This window comes from Leptinotarsa decemlineata, unplaced genomic scaffold, assembly GCF_025532065.1.
Source record: "Leptinotarsa decemlineata unplaced genomic scaffold, Ldec_3_MD MMD2_tig00026336_RagTag_RagTag, whole genome shotgun sequence".
In the NCBI taxonomy this organism is placed as follows: Eukaryota; Metazoa; Arthropoda; class Insecta; order Coleoptera; family Chrysomelidae; genus Leptinotarsa; species Leptinotarsa decemlineata.
The window spans coordinates 11,528,952-11,544,724 of record NW_027412692.1 but is presented as its reverse complement, the minus strand read 5'-3'; the positions used below and the strand labels follow the sequence as shown (position 1 = coordinate 11,544,724).

The 15,773-nt window shown below is 33.7% G+C and overlaps 1 protein-coding gene across 1 annotated transcript in view; it reads right to left on the bottom strand.

Annotated features, from left to right (window-relative positions):
* Positions 1–1,160: 1,160 nt before the first annotated feature.
* CARPA (Carbonic anhydrase-related protein A) overlaps positions 1,161–15,773 on the bottom strand; it is a 416,626-nt gene continuing 402,013 nt past the window's right edge. The window contains exons 9-10 of the mRNA XM_074183227.1: positions 10,745–10,787; positions 1,161–10,687 (exon numbers count right to left, since the gene is read on the bottom strand). Coding sequence (XP_074039328.1) covers positions 10,626–10,687; positions 10,745–10,787 — 105 coding nt within the window. The 3' untranslated portion in view covers positions 1,161–10,625. The remainder of the gene's footprint in view (positions 10,688–10,744; positions 10,788–15,773) is intronic.

Below are 15,773 nucleotides of genomic sequence, written 5' to 3'. Positions count from 1 at the left end.
CAGGGTGCAATATAAGTACGTTAGAATATCCAAGTGATTTATTCCTGAGACAGTTCTGAGAAAAAAGTCTATATAATGCTTCGTTTCGGAGATGAATACTGTTGAAATTGAATTTTTTTGTTGGGTTTTTAAAAATAACTTTTGCAAAAAATGAGTTTAGTTACACGAAATTTGTTAACTGAATTTTTTTGACATGGGAAATCATGATTTTGTACTAATATTCATATAACATCGAGAGGGTGCTGCGTAGGTATGCTGTCACTATTTATTTAAAATTGCCCTAACTTTTTTGACAGTAAACTTTTGGTAGTCTACATCAAAAAACTTTCCAACGGTGGATGTGATCGTTTTCAAGAGATTTATCATTTTTTATATCGATGCATTTTACCAAGCTTCTAGGGCGCTGAGCGAAGTAAATGATAACATTACAAAAACTGAGTATGTAGTGGATCTCGCCAAAATAAACAACTTTTTTCTTAAAAAAAAAACTAATCAATAGAGTTTATTGTATGATTTTCACTATAAAGGTTTTACAAAAACCGCGACACGTGTTTCGCTATGCAATAGCTTCTTCAAGCATAACTGGTTATGCTATTGTATAGCGAAACACGTGTCGCGGTTTTTGTAAAAAACCCTTATAGTGAAAATCATACAATAAACTCTATTGATTAGTTTTTTTTTAATATGGATATTCATCAAGTATCGGCCAGTTCTATTCAACTTTTTTCTTTGAAATATATATATATATATATATATATATATATATATATATATATATATATATATATATATATATATATATATATATATATATATATATATATATATCAATATTAAATTCTACAAAAAGGATTTGAAGCTTTATATCTTCTATTAATTATCTGCGAGCGCTCTCGACAGTTGGTAGTACTGTCATCTTCTGGCACTCCTCAAACTCCTCAATATCCAGTATAGTAAGAAGTGAGTTGAGCAGGGTCAACAAACTTCTGAACACGTCACAGTACACCTAGATAATGACAAATGAGATTTTATCGAAACGTCGGCGAAATTAGAGATAATATCTTATACACGGATCAAATACCCGGAAAAACCATACAGTATACATACATATATATATATATATATATATATATATATATATATATATATATATATATATATATATATATATATATATATATATATATATATATATATATATATATATATATGATGAGCTGTTTTCTCGGGTTTCGCTCCGTGTTCTGTGTATTTTCTCCCCATAAGGATTATTTTCACAACGTTTCGGCAAAGTCTCATTTGCCATCTTCTGGTGATGTCTGGTTTTTTCAACTAGACTGATTAATTCGAACTCTGTGTCTCAATTTATAGGGATGGATGTTTCCCTTTACCTGCGTTGTTGCCACTACCTGTGTTTGCTCGACTACCTGTTTTGGTCTTATTACCTGAGCTGCCTCTCCTGTCTCTGTTATTGTACCTGTATTGTCCTGTACCGAGTTTTGCCTCTGGAGTTGAGCAGTCTGATTGCTTGTGCGAAGTGATAAAACGGATCTCCATGTTGATGGTAATCTTTGCGCATCATCCCTCTTGTTCATATTATTAGGTCGTTTTTCAATTTCGATTGCCTCTCTGATTGTTCGTGAGTAAAAGTTTTCGTTGCTTGCTAGCATTTTTGTGTTGTCGAAATTGATGTTATGTCCTGTTTGAAGTACGTGTTGGAAGAGAGAAGACGTGGTGACTTTTCCCTTCACTGCTAGTTTGTGTTCATCTTTGCGAATGTTGATTCGTCTGTTGGTCTGGCCGATGTAAGTCCTGTCACAATCATGGCATGGTACTTCATACACTCCTTGTGATTCCAGTGGTATCTGATCCTTGGGATTGAGACACAGAGTTCGAATTAATCACTCTAGTTGAAAAAACCAGACATCACCAGAAGATGGCAAATGAGACTTTGCCGAAACGTTGTGAAAATAATCCTTATGGGGAGAAAATACACAGAACACGGAGCGAAACCCGAGAAAACAGCTCATCATACTTTATCCGTGAGAATCTTCGAGTTAACATATATATATATATATATATATATATATATATATATATATATATATATATATATATATATAATTCTTTTCGAAATACAAATAACTGAAATTGAAAACTTATGACAAAAACCAACTATGTTTTGAAAAACTTCAACAATTTGTATCTCAAAAACCAATGATTTTTATAAATATTTTATTGGAAAAAGTTCTTTATTTTGACAAGACCCACCACATACTTAGTCTCTGTAATGCTCTCATCAACTTCACTTAGCGCCCTAGGAGCTAAGTCTCTGAAAAACGATCATCTCCAACATTGTTGAGGAAGTGTATCTCAGAGGGCACTTTGGAATCAACAAAAAATCATTTTATATTATTTTATAACAGTTGTGGCGATACAACTCCAAATGCCCAAGTCGTTTGAGGAAAATTAGTTATCGTTAAACATTTAGAAACTTTTTGAACCACTTCATGAAAAAAACTATAGAAAATTTATGTTGTAATATGCACCGATTATGATTCATTATTATACAATTAGGAAATGAAGTATTTAACTAACGAGGAAAGGATAAAAGTCCATCAAATTCAACTGGTCATAAACTACACATCTCCACAAACTTGTGGAGATCAAATGGTAAGGTGTAGTTCATGAAATTACTAAGGATCTTTATCAAATAACGGCCGAATCAGCCAGAAAAAAAATGATAGGTTTTTGAAAAAAATAACAAAATATAACAACTAACGACACGCAAACAGATTATTGATCAAGACGAATTCAATTCTACACTTGCTCGCAAGTTAATGAGGTTTAAAGATAAAAAGCATTTGGATTGGGTTGATTGAGAACTTATAATAGAAAACATAAACGTTTTTACTAGTTTTTGGCAAAAGATTTTGATAGAATGTCAAGAAGTCTGCAAAGTTACGAAAAAAAATATTTAAGTTCAGATATATTCTGCTGAAAATTCCTATTCAATGTTCAGAAAAATTTGTTAAATTCATAGATGGGAATCGGGGCAGTATTATTACTGCCCTTGGTTGGAAAAATCAAATGGAAATTGGAATAGGAAATAAATTTATTTCACTAAAGGATTTTCGAAGTATTCAGTTTGTTACAAATAACCACCCTCAATTTCTTTCTAAAATTTGATGGGTTTGAGAACTTTTATTAGAAAACTACTCACTGGATTAAAATCCTCGCCTGAATTCAACAAACTTTTTCAGTAGTCTTGGATGAAATAATATCAGTAGATAGTATCTATTCTTTCCGTTCTTCTGACAATTTTTGAATTGAAGTTGTTTCATAAACTATCTAGTAAAAACAGTCAAATTTCATAAAATAGAGAAATGAAAAAACATCCGCCTATGACAAAAATGACTATCCAACTTCAATAATTGTTGCTACTGGATCATTTCTGATATTCCAAGAACAGTTCTGTTAAAGCTGACACAGACGGTATTATAAAAAGAATAACTGAACATACAGCGTAACAATAATATTCAACTCGAATTAATTTCTTCTAGCAAAAAATAGTCGTTCTCACGATATATTGACTTAAAATTTAAATTTATTTATACTGGACATACTTTTGAGTTATTGTTTAGTTGTCACACTCAACTTCGAATGTGTTTAAATATATACATTTCCATAATTTGCGCAATTAATTTCATTCTTCAGTTAATACAAAATAGCTACATGTTACATGTTAGGTTGATTTGTTTGGATGGGTTGAAATACGTATATATTTCTACATGAAATGTTGATACTTTCAATATTTCTTTCGTGAAAATTTCCTCAAGAAGTGTTGTTTTTATAACGTTTAGTGAATGGAATAAATTCACAGTTCTTCCACAGATTCGCAATTTGATAATTTCCAATTTGCTATATCTTCACAGTTCAGTTACGTTTGCGAATAAGTAGTACGAGCTTTCCATTATTTTCCATTCAATTTCCTTTTCAGTGGCTATAAAGATAATTTCTTGTAAAGCCACTGAAAATTGCTTTGCTGTGATGATTCAAGCTTTACAAATCTTTATGGAGGGGTGGTTAGTAGGTACTTTAATTTTTGTGGAGATTGTTGTGGTCATATGCTAAAATCACTTCCTCTATAATCTCCTGCATTAAAAACTACTTCCGTTATATACTAAGTAGTATTCAATCCTTCAACTTATTGTTAATATACAGAGAGAGGCACCGAAAACAAAACAGGTCGAATATCTGCAATACATATGCTTTCTTAAAAAAAAATGCAAAAACACGTCGATTTGTAATCCAAGGGCGACATCTTTCTATCATAACCTCAATAGTCATACTTTTCCCCCCAACCCTCGGTCACTATCATCCAAACAACTTGAATAGGGAAAGTAGTAAGTGTGACACATCATTAAAAAGGTAATTTCATGAGGATTTCGGCCATGTCAATTTTCGATACCTAAATTTTCTATTTTGGCACCCTCTTGCGGTGAAAAACTGTTCCGTATTCCAAATTATGACACTTCATTTGCAAGATAATTTGACATAAATTCGGCGACAATGCATTGAGGAATATTTTTGAGGTAGGAAGAAAATGGCGACTCCACAATGGCGGACAAGATTAGCAATTATGGTCCGATTTGATTCACAATTGATCAGTGGTGGTTTTCAAATTATGCTTTGCAAAAACACATTATGATGGTTCGAAGATGGCGGACGGAATTTGTAATTATGATCCGAATCGAATCAAAATTAGTGTGTGGGGATTTTCAGGGTAGGAAATTATGGCTGTTTTGTTGATGCAAACAGATGGCGGACGATACTTGTAATTGTGGTTCGAATCGATTTAAAATTGGCATAGGGGGGTTTCACAAGTTCCCAGTATGACTAAAAAGTATTAATTGAATCGATAAAAAAAAGGTTTTATACTAATGCTGATCAATTTTGAATCAAGTCGGACCACAATTGCAAATCTTGTCCGCCATTTTGTTTTTTCTTTCAGAAACATTCCATAATACATTGTTACCACATTACTGTCAAGTTAGCTTGCAAATGAGAAAAAAAAAATGTTTGAAATATGTTTTTTCCCTTAGTCAGCTATCGCACCTTTACGAACGACAACCCTCAAAAGTCGAAAGTTCTGCGATATAAGGACCAACGAGGTCTTACCTTTTAATGGGTGATTCTTAATACGGACAGTTGAGGCTATGATAGAAAGATGTCGCCCTTGGATTACAAATCGACATGTTCCTGCATTTTTTTTGGAAAACATGCGTTTTGAAGATATTCGACCTGTTTTGTTTTCAGTGCCTCACCCTGTATTTGCCAAAGGGGGCAAATATATGGAGAATGGAACATTATTGGCAAATCTTTTAAAAAGTTATAAAAATTCATATCAACAACAGAATTATGATTTCTTATGGTAGTATGTTAACCCATCCAACATTCAACATTTAGTTAGTAAATACTCTGAGTGTTATTGAAATGGTGGCTGATTTTATGAGAAATAATGTTTTTTCAGTTATTGGTTCATCAATGTTGATGAATTGTTGAGAAACTCACTTCAAATGAAAGATCAAATGATTCCGAAATGATGTTTTTGAATGAATGTGTATTTTAGGAATTCCACAATTCCTCGAAATGTTATACGAATGGATAGGACACAAATAAATCTTCTATCAGTGAGTGAAATAGTACTATTCACTTGTTTATACACCAGACCACATTTGATTGTAGAAACTCACGAACTGTAGACAGAACATTCATTGTAGAAAAACACTAATTACATCCATATATTGATTTTCATTTTATACTTCCGTTATACTCACACACTAATGATTTTTCCTGGCAATGTTCAACATCAACAAGTGAACAAACCTGTGGACCCATAAAAAAATCAGAATTATATTTCAGTAACACTCCTAATATGTTTGGTAGGCTCAATTGGAAACATATATCAAACACAAAATTATTTACCGAAAATTATGAAATTTCAATTTCTAATTTATTGAAAGTGAGTTAGTTGAATTTGTTGATTAAACTACTTCCAGGTATTCGGCCTCCAAATGTTAAAATAACCCTTCTTCTATACTTTCATTTGGCATTTCAGTGAAAAAATATCATTTCTATACGTCGAAATATCGAACGAAACTTAAGCATTGACTTCCATTAGAATTGATAATAATATACATCCACTGAAATATTTGAAGCCTGAACGTGAGAACACGAAGAATTCTCATGTTACATGAGAATTTTCGTAATTCGAAACTCAATTGAATAAATTTCCGTACTCACTTACTTACTTAAAGTCAGGTTTCTGAGTAATTGAAGTTCAATTACTACCAGTGTGTAATTACTACTTTAGCACTTTTTAACGTCATGTTTATCAGAGTCATCTTTATTGATTATAACATTTTATAATGATACATAATGTATTTTGATATTTGGGTGTGACTTTTTTTTATATTTTACCAACCACCCAATTCTCAAACTATTCGAAATCAAAATATCATAACAGAAACTGGAAATATTTTGAATGACTTTCATGAGTGACTTCTTGTTGCTATTACTCTCATTTGGGATATCCTTCACAAATACATTCTTATTTTTTAATATTACCTGTATATGTCTTGGAAAAAGTATAGTACTCTATTGACGAGAAATAGTCACTACTGGAAGATTCACGGAAGAATTCATCTTCACATATGACGATCACACTGAACTACATTTTTGTGTTCTTTATAATAAACGGCAGATGAAACTTATATCGACTGTGCTAAATTTACATAAAAGAGTGAAAAAATATAAATACTATCATATGAATGCAATTTTTTATATATGATTGAAACATTTGTGATTTTCGATTCACGTCTTAGGAATACATTAATAAGAAAAACATATCATTTCAAATTTGAAGGCCAAATTTTTGAAAATAGTTCGATTCGAAAATACACTCAGGTGCATTTTCAGTTCACTTTTGATAATTTGTTTTCAACAAATAAGAGGATATTCATCTCATAATGATTAACAATAAAGAGATTAATACACACTATATCGATTGTTATGTTTCTATCGTTTAGATTTGAAACACCTTTTGGAGAAGTACAGCTCTTGGATAATACTCAAAACCATTTAGTAAGCAAGCTTGATTCATTCCTTTATTCAACGGTTGAGAAAGAAAACAATAAACCAGTTTTTCAATCCCAGGTGTTACCTCCTGTAGCTTCGACAATAGCTTCCATTCGCCGAGGCATTCCACGAACTAGTATTCGAAAACATTCTTTGAGTTCATTTTTGTTGGTAGTTTTTCGCCACTTTTCATCTAGATAGTCCCAGATAGGATTTGTTATCAGGGATTATGCTTGATCGTGGCATATGATGCTGCAACGCTTTATTCATAATTCATAGATTTGAAACGAATCGTGATATCCAGAGGAACGAAAAAACAATGTATAGGAAATGAACCAAGCTTCCATACAGGATAATTTCTAGTGTCATTCAAAAGTGTAATACCTAGCAAAAGCTATGTATGTTAGAATATTCTAGACAGATGCATTCTTGATTCGGAAATTCAAACGATGGCCCTGTGTCTCATGAAATTTAGCAACATCCTCAAGCCATGAGAACTGTTTATGAAATACATTTGTGGGTTCGTTGCTAGACGTAGAGTCAGGTTTATTCTTCACGTAGTTGGGACTATAACAGTTTGAAATCTATAAATACCTGGCTAGGTTAGGTTGAGTTAGGTCCAAAGTGAGTGGGTCTATTCGACTCCCCACCGCAACCCGTAAGGGTTTATTGTGTCTAACACATATTCACACTCAACCAAATGAACCCAACTTCTTAACGAAGCCGATTAGTTCGTATAGTGAGTGGTCTTTCAGGCCGAATGGTAATAGTACGGTTCTGCTGAGCTCTAAAAACTTGTGATCTGCTGTTTCATCATTTTCCAAACAGAGGCGACACACACTGCCTTTCGACAGTCCGAGTATCTGCTTAAGATGATTCAAATGACAGTGACCTGTGAGAAGGCCTGTTAGAGATCGTAGTTCATCCCTACTGTAGTCCAACAACTGTTTGGTATCAAGCTTTAAAGGGTGAATAAACGTCAGAAGTCCATAAATCTTCTTGTCATCCAGGTGTTGAATCTGTTCGGCAAAGTCTAAAGCGATGCCAATGACAGGTTCTGGTCCAATGAAGCCGGTTGCAGCATCCTCCTTTGCAAGAGAGTCAGGAGCCTTATTGCCTTTCAGACCAGATACCTCAAGTCTTCCTATCGAGGAGAGTCGTTTTTGGCAATTTGATAGCAATTTAGATGTTGACTGTCCAAAAATATTTTTATTGATTTGTGCATGAGATTGAATTATTTCTGGTTTAGCTGGCTAAGCTAAATATGGGTTTTCCATTGAACCACGGCATGTGTGGTCTACTTTTGTTAAGAGTGACACAAAAATAGCAACCGTCTTACTGAGGAGGGGCCATACAGCAATTGAGGATGAGTTTGTTGAATCGAGATCAACTGGAAGAAGGAATAACCTCTCGTGATTGATCGAGGGAGGATTTGAAAAGCTGATGACGATGTACTCATGAATATTTGGCAGTTTTTTTTGAGAACAGTGTTCGGGTAGTCTTTGCCTAAGGCAGTGGTCCCATAATTTTCACGAAATCTTTGGGCTTCTTGGGTTCTTTCGACGGCGAAAGCACTCAATTTGAGTTTTATTCGAGATTTGGTTATTGTTATTCTCTTTTTGGTGGTTTTTTTGTCTATTTTGTTGAATGGTTTTTCTTTGTTTCTCCATTATTTCATAGAATATTTTTTAAGGTTCAAAGCCGGCTTTTATTTTAAAATCTAGCATAGTGACGAGTTCTTACGATCTGTCTCAACTGCAACTGAAGACCTCCTCTTCGTGCAAGAGGTTAAGTTCATTTCGGAATTGCCTTGATATTCAGCAGCTGCCAAATTAATCTGACAAACAAAGTACGGTAATGGAGAGAGGGCACAAAAGGTTTTTGTTTGAAAGTGTTTGACAATGTTTCATGATGCATTTCATTAGTTCCGACTTCCATTGTCTGATATTATATAAAGGATTTGAAATCCCTGAAAGAAATAAAAAAGGAGAATCAAAAATTGAAGAAAAAGAATTTAAAATGAATAGTTGAAAAATAACAATTATAATAACCAAAAAAAAAGGAAATGAAATGATAGTGGAATAAAATACAAGTAAAAATCGAACCATTTGAAAAAAAATAAAAGTTAAGAGGTTCCAGGCCAAGCTACTTCACGACGTTTCGATTGCTAGTATCCCCAATCATCTTCGGGTGATGACTGGACTGATTCCTCCGAGAGGTAACTATTATTGGGTCATATATTTCTTAACCTTGGAAGTAACGAAAATATTAGTTTCTGGTCAAAATTCGATTGTTGTATGATTTGGTATGATCAAATAGCATCTTAATTCATTTACCATCTTAAACGCGTAGTATTTGCTTGGTTTCTATGGCAGGAAAAATGAATGCGTTGATGATATCTGTTGAGAACTGTCAGACGTTTATGAATTTATCAAAGATGTATTCACATGATGAAAGGACTGATATGCTATTCAGTTATTGACCAGTTACAAAAATTATGCTAATCTAGATTGTTCTTTACGAGAAATTTCCCACGAAATGGGAATTTCTGTAAAATCCACCGGAACTATTTTGAAAAAGAACAAATATATATGCTACAGGATACGCAAAGTTCATCACCTCAATGAAAGGGATATCGAACCTCCCAAACAAAAAATAAGAGATGCATGTATTAGTATTACATCTATTATGGTAGAAAATTGCCACAGAAATTGTCTGGACCGACAATTTATGTGCATAGATTGTCATGTAGCTTTGATTTTCCGTTTTGGTTTGATTTTTCCCAATAGTTCATGATAAAATAAATTGTTTTTCTGTTTGATCTTTGTCACTGATGATGGTGGTTATTTTATATAGAACGCTATAAAAATATTAAATGTGATATACCCTTGGATTGTGAATTTATCGCTTTATCAATATCTGTAATGAAAAGGACAGGTCCGTATTTTAAAAATAAGTTGATGGTGGCCATAATTGTAAAACCATTCCGGATTTACTACAAAAGCTGTATTTCACCAAAAAGTGTCTTGAACGTAGATGATAGAGACATAACTTCATTTTCCTCGTATATTATGAATAAATCGGACTTTATCTAAAATTGTTTTCGATATAAATGAACCTGGGATAGATCCTCCTATAAATTGAAGAAAATTGTCGAAATAGAACCAAAAATAAAGAAGTTATTCGATATCAAAATTTCTTAACATTCCAAAGTACCGGTTTTTATACACCTGAGTGTGATAAAATTTCATATATGTTATTTCCAACTAACATGTACCCGATTACTGACTTTTATTTCAAACAGAAGTGTTTGATGATGCATCTCAAATCAGCCTCCCTGATTCCTATTATCAGTTATCTCACGTCGCGGTAGCACTAACACTTTGGTCATTATTGCATACATATCACAAATATGTGTCTGTTCCGTTTGTATTTACACGAAAGAGCTCGAGGACGATGGCCATCCTCCAAGGATTCCTTGCGTTTCAATGTAACGAATGCAGGGTGTGAAAGGGGTGCTCTTTCACGCTCGGAGACCATTTATTAGCTGAAACAACACAGGTCCATTAGTATTCTGCATAAGAGGTCTTGCGAGGTGTTTTACCTTTGTAATACATCTCCTTGTGCATGGAAGGACAGTTGGCATTCTGAAACAAAGACGTCGTGTTAGTGAAATGGAGGAAGTGCAGAAAAAAAAATTGAATATTGTTTTCGATTCGGGTTGGTCTAAAAGGGGTTTTGACTCACGAATTGTGTCACAAGCAGTTAGCGATTTTGTAAAATATATTTTATTCGAATCATTTTTGAGTGCTTTTCAATTTGTACATCCGGTGTACAGAGTGAGCCAAATTGAGCACTTTCAAAGGGAAAATGCTGTTTTTAAACTGCATAGATGAAAACTGATGTTTGTGTCTGTGAGTCAAATTTTATGACAAACTTAATGGTGGAAACCGTATATCGACAGCTGTTATCATTTCTGAGTTGGATCATGTTTTTCAAAAATGAGTGCAAAATTTCTTGTTTCTATGAAAATATTTTCAAAGCACCCTTTCATGTGAAATCCAATGAGATAACAATAGTTATTATTGGAAAACAATTTCTTCTAATGAGACACAGTATACATTTCTACATATTTCAATAGAGCTTAAAGCCACCTTTCCAAAAATCAATAACTATTGTTATCTCATTTCAAAAAACAAGTTCTCAACACCACCGTATTCTACGTAAAAAAGAGCTTTTGAAATGTTTTAATGTAAACAAAAATCCTTTCAACAAGAAAAAAGTTACAGCAACTTTTTGAAAATACACATTTTCAATGATAGATATCGACATGCAGTTTTCACCGTCAAGTTTGTCAATAAAATTTGACCCTGAGACACAGCAATCAGTGTTTATCTATCTAGTTTGGAAACAAGAGTTCCCTTTTGAAAGTGTCAAAATTTTCCCACTCTGTACATGCGTTCCTCTTCGATGTTATCACAATGTTTGGACAGGATCCCACCTGTCATATTCATGTGCTCTGCTTGGTAGCTGAACTTGAAACTGAAATCGTTCTTGTCGATGAATTGAACGCGGACTCACATCATCATCCTGCATATATACAAGCGATAGACAAGACACAACATATCAAGAAATTGAAGATATACAAGGAGATCTTCAGCAGAATGGATACATAAAACTCATTTTCTTCTGCTGAAAGATGTTATGCAAATGTACAATTGGTATTTTCATTCACGAAACTACTTATATGCTCTTTATTTCTCTGGGAAAAAGTTCTCCTTGTATGTCCAATATAGAGTTTCGGCAAGAGTCACAAGTCAACTTTTATACTCCTGATCCAAGCAATCCTTTTTTTGGGTTCAAAAAGATATAACATTACCATACAGCAGACGCTGTCGTTCCTTGAAGTTGGGTAAACCTGTTGCATGGCGTATAATAATAAAATTTTTATCTGTCAAGCTCCCATTGTACTACCTGGACTGAACAGTCTTGGTCCCAACACATATATGACGCTAGTCCAATTGAATTCTTCACTTCTTCAGTTAGTACTAACCTTCGAAAGGAAGCTGTTGAAATTTCATGATATTTTACTGATAAGTTTGTGAGTTGTTGTGCTAAAAGTGACACAACTTTTCTAAACGATACCGATTTTCGAGTCAGAGTGAGTAGCCGTGATGTGATTTCGTCAGACTATACTAAATTCCTTGGTACCTTTGTTGATAGTAACATGACTTGGGAGTCAGCTGTGAGTCAGGTCAGAAAGAAAGTGAAATGTGGTGAGCTGATTTCGATCAGGACAACCAGTTGATTTCAAATAATAGTTAATCTGCGCTCGCGCTGTCCTCTATCTCAAAAACGATTCAACGTATGAAAAAATGTTTGAAACAAAAGTTGTAGAGAATTTAATTCTCTACAATATTGATAATGAATACAATTAGCATAAAACCCATTGGGAACACAATATTGGCAAAAAAAGTGCAAAAAGTCGTTTTTTTTGACTTTTGACCTCCAATTTTTGAAGTTGTGGTCGTCGAATCATATGTGAATTTTGAGAATACTTTCATGATGCCAAAATATGAAGTTTATAAAAATTTACAGTGAGGTGTGTCCACTTTCCTAAGCAAACCCCCTAAAATTACTGGACCATATCTTCATCAAGAGCCACACGATGATTTCAGCGTCGCTCTTACATTTCAATACAACTTTTATGAAACGATTCATCTTTTGCCTCAGCATAGTAATCAGTTTCAGCAATAACCTCTTCATTCGAGAAAATTTCTCATCGGTGAACATTTTTTTAAGGTCTGCCGGTGGTTGTGGTTCAAGATGTTTATGCAGGAAAGCGGGGTTGCAATGCTCTTTAGCTTGTGGCCAGTGTAATGGGCAAGCTTGTCTCAATGCTGTACCATATGAGACCGATGTTAACGAAGATTGGTCCTTTGATCCAGAAATCATGGAAGAATTGGAAACGAATTTTGGTGAAGATGACAATGAAAATGATAACGCCCTTGAACTTTTACAGCTGCGAGAAGACGACGACGATGAAGAAGAAGAAAATTGAAATTGAAACTCATTATTCTTTCAATTATTTTATCTGTTTTTGTAATTCTGTCATTCACAAATGTATCAAATGAGATTTTTCAATAAAAATATTGTTTATAATTTTATTTCTTTTCTATTCATTTTTATAAATTAAAGAATGATTACTATAGATTGGATTTGAATTACAATGTAATAAATATTTTTCCCTCTACAAATTTATAACTACACGGGCAGGTAAGTGTTATTAAATAAATTGATACTTGATTAAAAATGAATAATTGATGAAAAAATATTCAAATATAATGTATTTGTTAACAAAAAACGAAAATCATCTATAATTATTTATTAAGTAATAATTTATAAACCTTAAACGAGCTGATTTCGATTGGGAAAACCAGTTGATTTCAAATAAAATTTAATCTGCGCTCGCGCTGCCCTCTACCTCAAAAACGATCCAACGTATGAAAAAATGTTCGAAACAAAAGTTGTAGAGAATTCAATTATCTACAATATTGATAATAAATACATACAATTAGCATAAAACCCATTGGAAACGAGATATTGGCAAAAAACGTGCAAAAAGTCGTTTTTTTTTACTTTTGACCCCCGATTTTTGAAGTTGCGGCCGTCGAATCATATGTGAATTTTGGGAATACTTTTAAGATGCCAAAATATGAAGTTTATACAAATTTATAGCTGGGTATGTCAACTTTCCGAAATACAAGCCTAAATCGACCTTAAATGAGTGGAAAAATCACGTTGATGAGTAAAGCCAATTTTGAACAGAAAAACGCGTTTTTTTTTTCTCAGGCCCGGGAGTCTTTATCCCATTTGTAGTATATAACTTCTTGTGGTTCTCCAGAGAAAATTGCTTCGTTTTTATCTATCATTAGCAATACAATTCTCGAAAGATGGACGGGAATTCAAAAAACTGCACTTTTTCAAACTTCATTAGCATGAAAATATCTTCAATCCTCATATTGCAGAAATTTCGAAGTTTCATTATTTTCTTCCGTATGGAGACCACTAAAATGTACTAAATTCAGAATTATTCATTTTAAGCTTCGTGTGCCAAAGATAACAATCCTCCTCACCTTCAATTATTTCTTTAAACATATAATAACATGTTCCAGTTTAAAGTTTAAAGAGTAGAGGAGATGAGAAATTGAATTTTAACATACGAATGACAAATATACTACATTCTATGTAATTTTTGCAAACACGAAATACTTTCCAAACTGTTACACAACTTTTCATTGTTGACTATACTGAATAGGTAAATATAAATTCAATAAGGTTTCGAGTTCAAATTACACTCGAGTAAGGTGACATGTGTACATGCAGTAAACAGCCAATTGTTGGTGAAATAAAATACACGCAATTAATGTATACCAGCGGTCCTTAAAGACCAGTGTTGTTTCCTTTGAAGAACTGGTATCTTGGTCGCAAATCGCCCCTTACATTCCTCTAGTCAGTGCTAATGTGCACTTTGCATGTTTCGAGGCGAGTATTGTCGTGATAAATGACTTCGGGGCTCTTTGAGGTAAGGCATAGTTGATGAGGGATTTCGAAGAACACAAGTGGCTTATTTTCAAGCCATCAACAATGATTTGGCGGATAAATTGTGAGAAAATGTGGGATCCTTTCAGTTTCATCATTATTTCTTTCGCTAGAAGCGGATTTTTGAAGATGTGTTCAATGATGTGCACGTAACATTTGATTTTATAATATCACCGATGCTACTATGAGTGTTGTCAGAGGCATAGTTGAGGAACTATGTGGGGATCACACTATTGGACCTGTTAAAGGCCTTTGACTGTCTTTCCCACAGCATTTTCCTCGAAAAACTGTCATATTATGGTGTAAGAGGTACTCCTTCGGATTTGATTGAAACTTACCTGAATAATCGTTTTTTATAACAATACGTTTTCTGAGCTGAGGCCGATTGACCTGGGTGTACCGCAGGGATCGGTTTTGGGCCTGCTTTTGTTCGATATTTACATCAATGATTTTTAAAACTATATGAAGCCATATCACAGTGTACTATTTGCTGACTATACATCCTTGATATACTCTTCTATGGATTATTCGGCTCTTGTTGATAAGTCTATGGAAATACAAGAAAAAGCGGAGCACTGGTTCAGTGTCAACAAACTCATGATGAATAAGGAAAAATCACAATACATGATTGTTTCTATGGCCCTGCCATTACCTGGATTCCAGTGTGTCAACTAATTGGGTTTTACTCTGGACAATAGGCTAAATTGGTCCAGCCACATTTCAAGTTTGAAAAGTAAGCTATCGAGTGCCTTATTTTTACTCAGACAGCTGAAACCAATAACACATTTCACTACAGTCTCACATTTCTCACGGCATTCTACTTTGGGGAAATTCTAGTGATGCCCAATGCATTTTTATATTACAGAAAACAGCTCTGAGAATGCTTGCTGAAATATATTTTAGGGATTCTTGCCGTGAATCATTCACCACTCATGAAATTATGTCGGTGCCTTTTTTGTATGTTTACTCAAGTCTATTAGATATTCACAAAAGGGCCCTCTTATTTCCCAAGCAATCCAGTATACATAATC